The following is an 8,148-nucleotide window of genomic DNA, read 5'->3' as shown; positions in this document are numbered from 1 at the left end:
ATGGAGCTAAATCTGACTGTGCAGTACCCGGAGGGCATTGTAGTCGAAGAAAAAAGCCAAACAAGGTCGGAAAATAGACCGTCGGCGGATATGGCCACCATATATGACGACGATGAGCGGCTTTTAGCCCGTATCGGATACAAACAGGTAAATATTTGTGTTTACTTGATCATCGTTCCCCCTTTGACTAATTTTGATATTTCCATTAGGAATTAAGACGCGAATTTTCAAGATGGTCAACTGTTTCTTATGCCATTTCGATCCTTGGAGTGCTAGGGTCAGTTCCAGCTACCTTCACATTTCCTCTCGCAGCCGGGGGCCCAGCGGCCGTAGTCTGGTGTTGGTTTATAGGTTCTTGTATGGCAATGTGTGTCGGTAGCTCCGTCGCCGAGCTGGTATCTGCCTATCCAACCGCCGGCGGCATGTACTTTGTCACCAAGCATGTTGTGCCAAAAGAGCAGGTCGCTATCTTTGCATGGATCCAGGGATGGTGCAATCTGCTTGGCCAAACGGCAGGTGTATCGAGTGTCGCATACACTGTCAGCCAGATGCTTCTTGCTTGTGTCAGTATGAATTCGACTTATGAAAGCAGTGGCCGGTACTCGTATTCACCGTGAGTGACACATCTCTCTACCCAAATCATTGAACACGACCTTGACTAATCATTCGCTAGGACGGCTGCTCAGACAGTACTTGTATCCATAGCATTGCTTTGTGTAATGGGGATCATCTGCTCCCTCACGACAAAGACACTGCATCGAATTATTCTATGGTTTGCACCAGTCAATAGTAAGATATAATCCGACTGTTGCTCCGAAGTCTGCACTCATCTTACTGCTCCTCCAGTCCTTGCAACAATTGGTATATGTACCGCGATTCTATATCTGACACCCGAGAAACAGTCCGCCAAATGGGTGTTCACTACCGTGACAGATGGGTCAGGATGGGGCTCCAAGTCCCTCTCGTTTCTTCTTGGCTTTCTGTCTGTAACATGGACAATGACTGACTATGATGGAACAACCCAGTATGCACCTGTGGTAATTGTTGGATTTACGTTTTGCTGATAATACTATTTAGTATGTCCGAGGAAACTCATGATGCTGCCATTCAGGGACCAAAAGCTATTCGAACTGCAGTCGTAGTATCTGGAATCTTTGGATGGCTATTGAATGTGTCCATGTGTTTCTGTATCAATGATCTGGACGCCGTATTGACAAGCCCAACTGGGATGCCTGCGGCACAGATATTTCTCAATGCAGGTGGTCGAACCGGAGGAACTGTAATGTGGTTCTTCGTGATTCTAGTTCAATTTTTCACTGGATGCTCTGCCATGCTGGCCGATACTCGCATGACTTATGCATTCGCTCGAGACGAAGCTCTGCCATTTTCCAAGTGAGTCAATTCTAACTATTCGATAAGCAATTAGCATAGCTTGGCTCACCTTGATTCAGATATCTCGCCAAAATTAACGAGAAAACGCATACTCCAGTGAACGCTGTCTGGTTTGTGGTCTTTTTCAGTACCTTACTCAACCTGATCGCTATCGGATCGACCGAAACGGCAACAGCTATTTTCAACGTTACCGCGCCAGCTTTGGATATCTCATATATCTCCGTGATCCTTGCTCACCGTATTTATAGAAGACGTGTCAGGTTTATAGAAGGTCCATATACTCTTGGACGGTGGGGACCACCTGTGAATTGGATCTCTATAGCATGGGTTGTGTTTATCAGCCTTATCCTGTTCTTTCCTCCCACAAGACCGATTACAGCAGCGAATATGTTAGTATTCACTTCCAATATAACTACATAGGCGTAGTGAACTAACAAATGGCAATCTATAAGGAACTATGCTATATGCGTAGCCGCCTTCATTGCCATCTTCTCTCTATCATGGTGGTGGCTATCCGCAAGAAAGTAAGCAACTATCCCCAGTTTTCCCTGAAGTCATGGACTTGTATTACAATGTTCTAATGGGAGAATAGCAAATATATCGGTCCTCGTACCAAGGAGCTGCTGCAATCCGTCCCGGAAGATGATTATGAGGATTTCGATCGATCGAACTCGGACGATGCGTGATAGAACATGTCGATGCTAGATTTTGGGATTTCGGTTTAGGGTTACAGATTTTAGAACGTGATAGAAGGAACTAAGTCCACTGATGGGTATAAATTGATAATGAACCTCAAAATCCATTTATGTTTTCCTTTCTTGGTTTTGACATAGCACATTCACGGCGTATGAAGAGTAAGGTATCCAGTCCGTATCCATTAGGTGTTTTCATCGCACTGATATCAAATCCCTACTCTAATAGCTTGAAACCACTGTCCACTCTAACAGTCTCGTTGAATCATTTTTGAAATAGCAATAAACAGCCTAAGGCAGTTAGTTCATTATGTGATATTACACTTCAAAGCACCACACAACCCTCGCGGCTCCCTTTCCTTGTTTAGCTCTTGTATCGCAAGGTTTTCTTGCCTATTTGGTGCCGTCTCTCCTGATGGCCCCTGTTCATTCTCATTTGCTACCGGTTGACTAGCACCCTCACTATCATGTAGTCAATTACCAGCACCAGCGACCTTGGAGACGGCCTCATAGAACGCCTTGCCCTGGGCTTTGGCTATCTCAAGTTCAAGCGCGGTAGGAAAGCGAGAGCCATCCGCACCCTATTTATGCATGAAATGAATTAGCTGGGTGTTTCTCCTAGCTCAAGAAGAGGGATTGTATACCGCCAACGTCCCAGCACCCCAAGGACTACCACCATGCACCTCATCCAAATTCGCCAACATCGGGAAAACAGTCTTATACCCCAACGGCACATAGATAAACCCATGATGCGCGAGCGTACTCATTGCAGCAAGACAAGTGCTCTCCTGACCACCACCAAGTGTCCCCGTAGAGACAAACAAACCCGCATATTTGCCCCAGTAACCTCCCGCAGCCCAGATTCCGCCGGTCCGGTCCCAGAATGCTTTCCATTGAGCCGGGAAATTTCCATAGCGAGTTGGGATACCAAAAAGCACAGCGTTGTAGTCTTTGATGGTGTCGATTGTTGCGACTGGGTAGTTGGATTTGGGCGGAGCGTGCATTTTGGCGAGGACATCCTCCGGTAGAGTTTCAGCGATTCTGGGCAGTGTTAATTTGACTTTTCTATCGGCGAGGCATTTGAGTAGAGAGAGGAGTGCTTACTGATAGATATCGGCTTTGCCGCCGGCAGCTTCTATTCCTGCTTTCTCGGCTTCGGCCAGTTTTAGAATGTGGCCGTGCATGGAATACTATAGCATAGCAGATGATATTTAGTTATATAATTGATCGTACCATGAAGATATGTTAAAAGAACTCACGAAGAGGATAGCAATTCTTGAGGAAGACATGTTGGATGCCAATTGATCGTAACTAGTAGTATAAAAAATGTGAAGCCGACAGCTAAAATGTGCTAGAGTGCGCAATAATTATAAGTATCACAAACCCTAGTAAAATAGGAGAGGCCGATGCTTGCAGGCTGACTTTTGCTATGTGCTAAAGTCATGGCGCCATGATGACGCCGCCATTCTCAAAACTTTGACGGATTCGGAGATCCGAGAGTTACTTTGCTAAGTATATTGAAGACCATAGCAAAACAACTCTAAGGGATCATACTGAACGTTCGAATTATCCTACGTAGTTTTCGAATTGAAATGCTAACTACCCGTGCTGTTAGGAATGACGACTAGTCGACTCCTCATTCCCATGATGCTGTTTTCCGACGCGGTTAGGGCTTAGGGTTGCGTCACCGCCGCAGTGCCAGTCAGTCAAACCCCAATAATTATTAGTATTGAGAATTGAATAACTATGATTAATACCCCGTGATTTTGTTGAATTGTATGACAGTAACATAGCACAAAAAGAAGCCCGGGCATGACACTGTGTGTTTGTGTATCCTTTAGCTCACCTAAACTTGTTGGTTGACACTCATACTATATAGGGTCATTCTGCATACAACCTCGTGCCCCCAGAAATATACCTCAATACGTGATACTTTCCAAGGCTGGACTATCCCATCACAGCATAGCATTGATATAGCACAGGTTTTACTAAACACTGGGTTTGCCCATTTAGAAACATAAATTCCCTGTAATTGTCTGAAGTAGGAAGGAAATGTACATTGTGCAACTACATGTGTACCCTAGCATACCCGGCAACTATGCTCTGGGATAATGGATACAGTGCTGTCAATGAGAAACTAGTTATCTCGGGCAAATTGATACTTTTAAAACTTATATCAGAAGAAACCAAGGACAGTAGTAGCAGATGTGAAGTATGTGAACAATTGGGAAGATAGGGTACTTAACTGCCGGTGCAGACACGAATCATTGAAGGCTGGCTTCAACAGTGCAAGCTGCTTAGAGGTGCAGTCCAGAGCCACGTGTATCCATCCTGGCTGGAAAACCATGGCCGTATGGGGATCGTTGCACAGGTGGTATATCTTTACAACAGATGAGTCAACTGTACAACCCCTAGGATTCAGTCACTCTATGAAAACTACTGAGCTGAGAACGTTGATAGCAAGGCAGCGACCTGGGGGATAACTCAAGGACGAAGTTTCCACCGTATAAGAAGAGCCTCTTGTACATCCTGTTTCTGTTCCTTTTTCGATTCGCCCTCCATCTTCAACTCAAAACACAACTCACCAGGCTTTCATCAACCAACTATCTGATCTTCAAGCTCTAAGAGACAATCATCTCCTCAAGTCTCGCCAATATGCAACTCCTCTCCCTGACTACCTTAGCTGCTGCTACCATGCTATCCGTCCCTGCACTCTCTTGCAAATGCTTCGTGAACGGCAATATGGACAACGGTCGTACCCAATCCTGCTGCAATCAGCTCCATGGTGTGTTCCGCTATGGCAACGATTGCGCTGCCAGCTCGATCTCGGAACATCTTTCCAACTTCCGCAGATGCTGTGGTGGCCAATCCGACTGCGACTATCCCAAAACCGAACAAGTCGAGGGTCTGGTTGAAGAGAACAGTGTTCTTAAAACTATCGTTGTCATTCCCACTGCCGCTGCTCAGAATTAGATCCTACCACTGGGGTTGAGAAGGAATTTGTCATCGTATCAAGTGTCTCTTAGTTGGAGGCTGGATTGATTGTGTTTTCAGTTCTGATTTTGTATGACATTCCAGAGGCGATAGTTCCTCAACGAGTCTTGTTAATTGGAAAATTGCAAAAAATATGTCAGGAAGGTAAAACATGTAATGAAAATGTAGGATATAAACCTGCTACCATCTATAGCAAAGCCTATTTTGTGCATCATGATTTCATTACAGACATACAAGGAATCTTAGGTTGTGGTTTGATTGTTCATCAGGAACGAAGTACCATCTCGCCCGAGATCAAGTGTGGTTCAAAACATCCCAGCTCCAAGTGAATAGGCCTAGCTATTTTGTAGTCTGACACCGTAGAGCTGGATATTTGTGCTCGACTTGCAGCAATGGCGCCAAACTATTTTTTCAACGCACATTGTTCTGTTACTGCTGAGTTTTGAACATGATAGGGTGAATGAAAACCATCCATGACTTGTTTACAATCCCACGAGCACAGCTACAAATGGTTGAATACATCTTCCTGGAAAACCCAGTCGTCAGGCTTCTCAAGAAGAACAAGCCAGACGATATCTATGATGAAGATACAAAGGCCATTGCCAAGCTAATTCGGAAAATCCTACAGGATGAGCTCTCGGCGGCCTTCTGCCAGTTAGCTACTTCACTTCTGATGAATGGTTCCAAGACTAGATCGTATTTACATCTGAACTTGGCTATATCTATCCATCTATACACTTTGCTTTTGCCTCAGTTCTGAAGGCAGAGCACACTTAACTCAAGTGTTAATACTGCATAATATCGCGAGAATGAAGATGTAGTAAGGAATGAGGTACAATGTAAGCCTCGGAAACTTTGCCATGATGGGATTAGGGCTTAGCAGCTCATGTGCTCTAAAATCTCACGAGACTCACAGAAACTATCCACGAAGCGAAACCCAGTCTATGGTTACGTGATCCCGTAACAAAAACTAGTGCCCAGCTGTTCTGAGCCCGACAAAAGGCGGGTCAATTAGAACTCTGTTTCTATTCATGCAAAGTAAATTAAAACTGTCAAAAATAAGCGGCCAGAGCTTTGAGCAATGGGAAGCAAGCAAAGCATAGCTCATCTTCCCCTCCTGTAGTGCTAAACCCTCAGGCCGTATCGGTGTGTTAACTAGTTGATCAAGTAGTTAACTTGCTGAGTTGAACGAGTCCAACGAGAACTAACTTTGTACATGTTAGTTTTAACTCGGATTCTATCAAGCATTCTATGGCATGTAGTAGTTACCTTACAAGTTCGTTCATTCGTCAGGTTCTTGTACAGCCGTATGCCGCTGTACACGGATTTGTTGACTCTTTGGAGTAGGATACTAGGGTAATAAATCGATACATCCAACCATGACTCGTAAAGCCAACCTTCAGGCCCCCGTACAGAAGATACCGTAATAAAACACGTATCAAGACTCTAAAAGTGTCAGAACAAGTTTTTTTTCCCCCCCTTTTCTCCTTGACGATTTGGAGTAGAGTCAGCTGACGACAAGCTAGCCGAGAGACCGAGAGTCTGGCTTCTCTGAACTCCGCATGTCAGGATGACCTTCTAGAAACGTAAATACATGCCGGCCACTTTGTTAGAGTTCATGCCTCAATCTATTATAATTTGTCTAGCCACATGAGTGACATGACATCGAGTAGGAGATGCCGAATCACTTACTGGGTGTGGAAAATGGAGTAAAACTATAATCCGCCAGCCGGACCATTGGGACTCGCTATGTACTAGTAACGCATTATCCCACTTGCACGAGGCTGAGTGGGACAGATTCCCAAATGGCTTAGTGTACGCAGTAGCAAATGGGGGAATAAAATAAGCCCAGCCATTTTGTATTTAAAGTTGACAAATGCCAGAGTAGGAAACTTAAAGCCGAATACCTGTTAACGAATAACGATACGTAGGTAGTAGTTATATGAACAGGTAATTAGGCTTTGGAGCTGTAGAGAAGAATCATTACTGAATAATAACTAGACCTGCTTGAATAAGCTTAAATGCCTCGTTCCTACATACGTACAAGCCTACGAAGCGTCCAAGACTCGAAGCCCAAGACATTCCTGAATCGTAATAATCAATAGTTGATCGAAAAGAGTACCCATAAACCAACCCACAAGGGACAAGAGCATTGACACGATCTTTACAAAGTCCCACTAGCTTACACATACTGTACCCACTTTTATATAAGTTGGTTATATGATGATTTGGACAGATTGTGTTTACTACGTATCCTTGGAAATGACAGCGAGTTGAATCTACCAGATGCTAATGGGGAGGGGAGTTTATCTTCTTCGTTAAACGAAGTCCTTGTCTTTGGCGTTTGGTGCTCGCTAATGCTGGGTGGTTTTATTGGCCGACGAAATCGTGGCTTTCTATCAATGCACTTGTGTCAACTCTAAATATGGACTACTCTGTGCTAAGGCAAATAACTGTTGGTCTGGTTGGTCATTTCGGTCTTCGGAGCTTCTATGTGAAGGCCGAGATGGTACGTATTAGGTGACGGTGTAGATGTATTAACTACGCCGTCGTTTTTTTTTTTTTATATATATAGATTATCAGCCACATTGCTTTTGCACATTGTTTCTGGGCCTTGCTAGCTCTCATTTCGGCTCCGGAGTGAGAAGGGAGAGCAAAAGGATGGACAAACTCTGTGACTCTGATTTTTGGCTACGGCCTTAGCTCCCTGAAAGCAGAGAGTCATTAGTTAGAACGAATACTTATTGGATCAACTGTATTGGAACGTATGTGGTCTCGGTATTTAGACTTCATGAGGACAAATGCTAAATACGAGATTGGGTCTAGTCAATCAAGATAGACGAGTATGCAAGATCTTACATCTTCCAAGGAAAATCGTAAGCACGGCTGAACTTAAATGATAAGTGAACTACTACGGTATGTAACTATGCCGTTGGTTTTGGCCCTATCGATGGTCAGCCGCAGCGACGCGAAGCGTTCACGTTTGAACGAATCTCATACTACGTAGTTATTTCCTCAAGTATGAACGAACGAATGAATACGACCGTACCGTACGGACGTGGTAGTTCGC

The 8,148-nt window shown here is 44.4% G+C and overlaps 3 protein-coding genes across 3 annotated transcripts; 2 read left to right on the top strand and 1 right to left on the bottom strand.

Annotated features, from left to right (window-relative positions):
- Window positions 1-2,078, top strand: EYB26_003320 (uncharacterized protein; the record flags this gene model as incomplete). The annotated part of the gene is made up of 8 exons (XM_054262621.1): window positions 1-147; window positions 210-613; window positions 674-789; window positions 847-1,024; window positions 1,078-1,392; window positions 1,452-1,781; window positions 1,845-1,916; window positions 1,985-2,078. The coding sequence occupies 8 exons, from the start codon at window positions 1-3 to the stop codon at window positions 2,076-2,078; spliced, it is 1,656 nt and encodes a 551-aa protein (XP_054118596.1).
- A 479-nt stretch (window positions 2,079-2,557) lies between these two features.
- EYB26_003319 (uncharacterized protein) lies at window positions 2,558-3,373 on the bottom strand (the record flags this gene model as incomplete). The annotated part of the gene is made up of 4 exons (XM_054262620.1): window positions 2,558-2,665; window positions 2,729-3,125; window positions 3,189-3,274; window positions 3,344-3,373. 4 exons carry the CDS (start codon window positions 3,371-3,373, stop codon window positions 2,558-2,560), a joined length of 621 nt encoding a protein of 206 aa, XP_054118595.1.
- A 1,366-nt stretch (window positions 3,374-4,739) lies between these two features.
- EYB26_003318 (uncharacterized protein) lies at window positions 4,740-5,057 on the top strand (the record flags this gene model as incomplete). Its single annotated transcript, XM_054262619.1, has 1 exon — window positions 4,740-5,057. One exon carries the CDS (start codon window positions 4,740-4,742, stop codon window positions 5,055-5,057), a length of 318 nt encoding a protein of 105 aa, XP_054118594.1.
- Window positions 5,058-8,148: the final 3,091 nt, after the last annotated feature.

This window comes from Talaromyces marneffei, chromosome 2, assembly GCF_009556855.1.
Source record: "Talaromyces marneffei chromosome 2, complete sequence".
Classification (NCBI taxonomy): Eukaryota; Fungi; Ascomycota; class Eurotiomycetes; order Eurotiales; family Trichocomaceae; genus Talaromyces; species Talaromyces marneffei.
The sequence above is the reverse complement of the archived record's forward strand: the minus strand, read 5'-3'. Positions and strand labels throughout refer to the sequence as shown.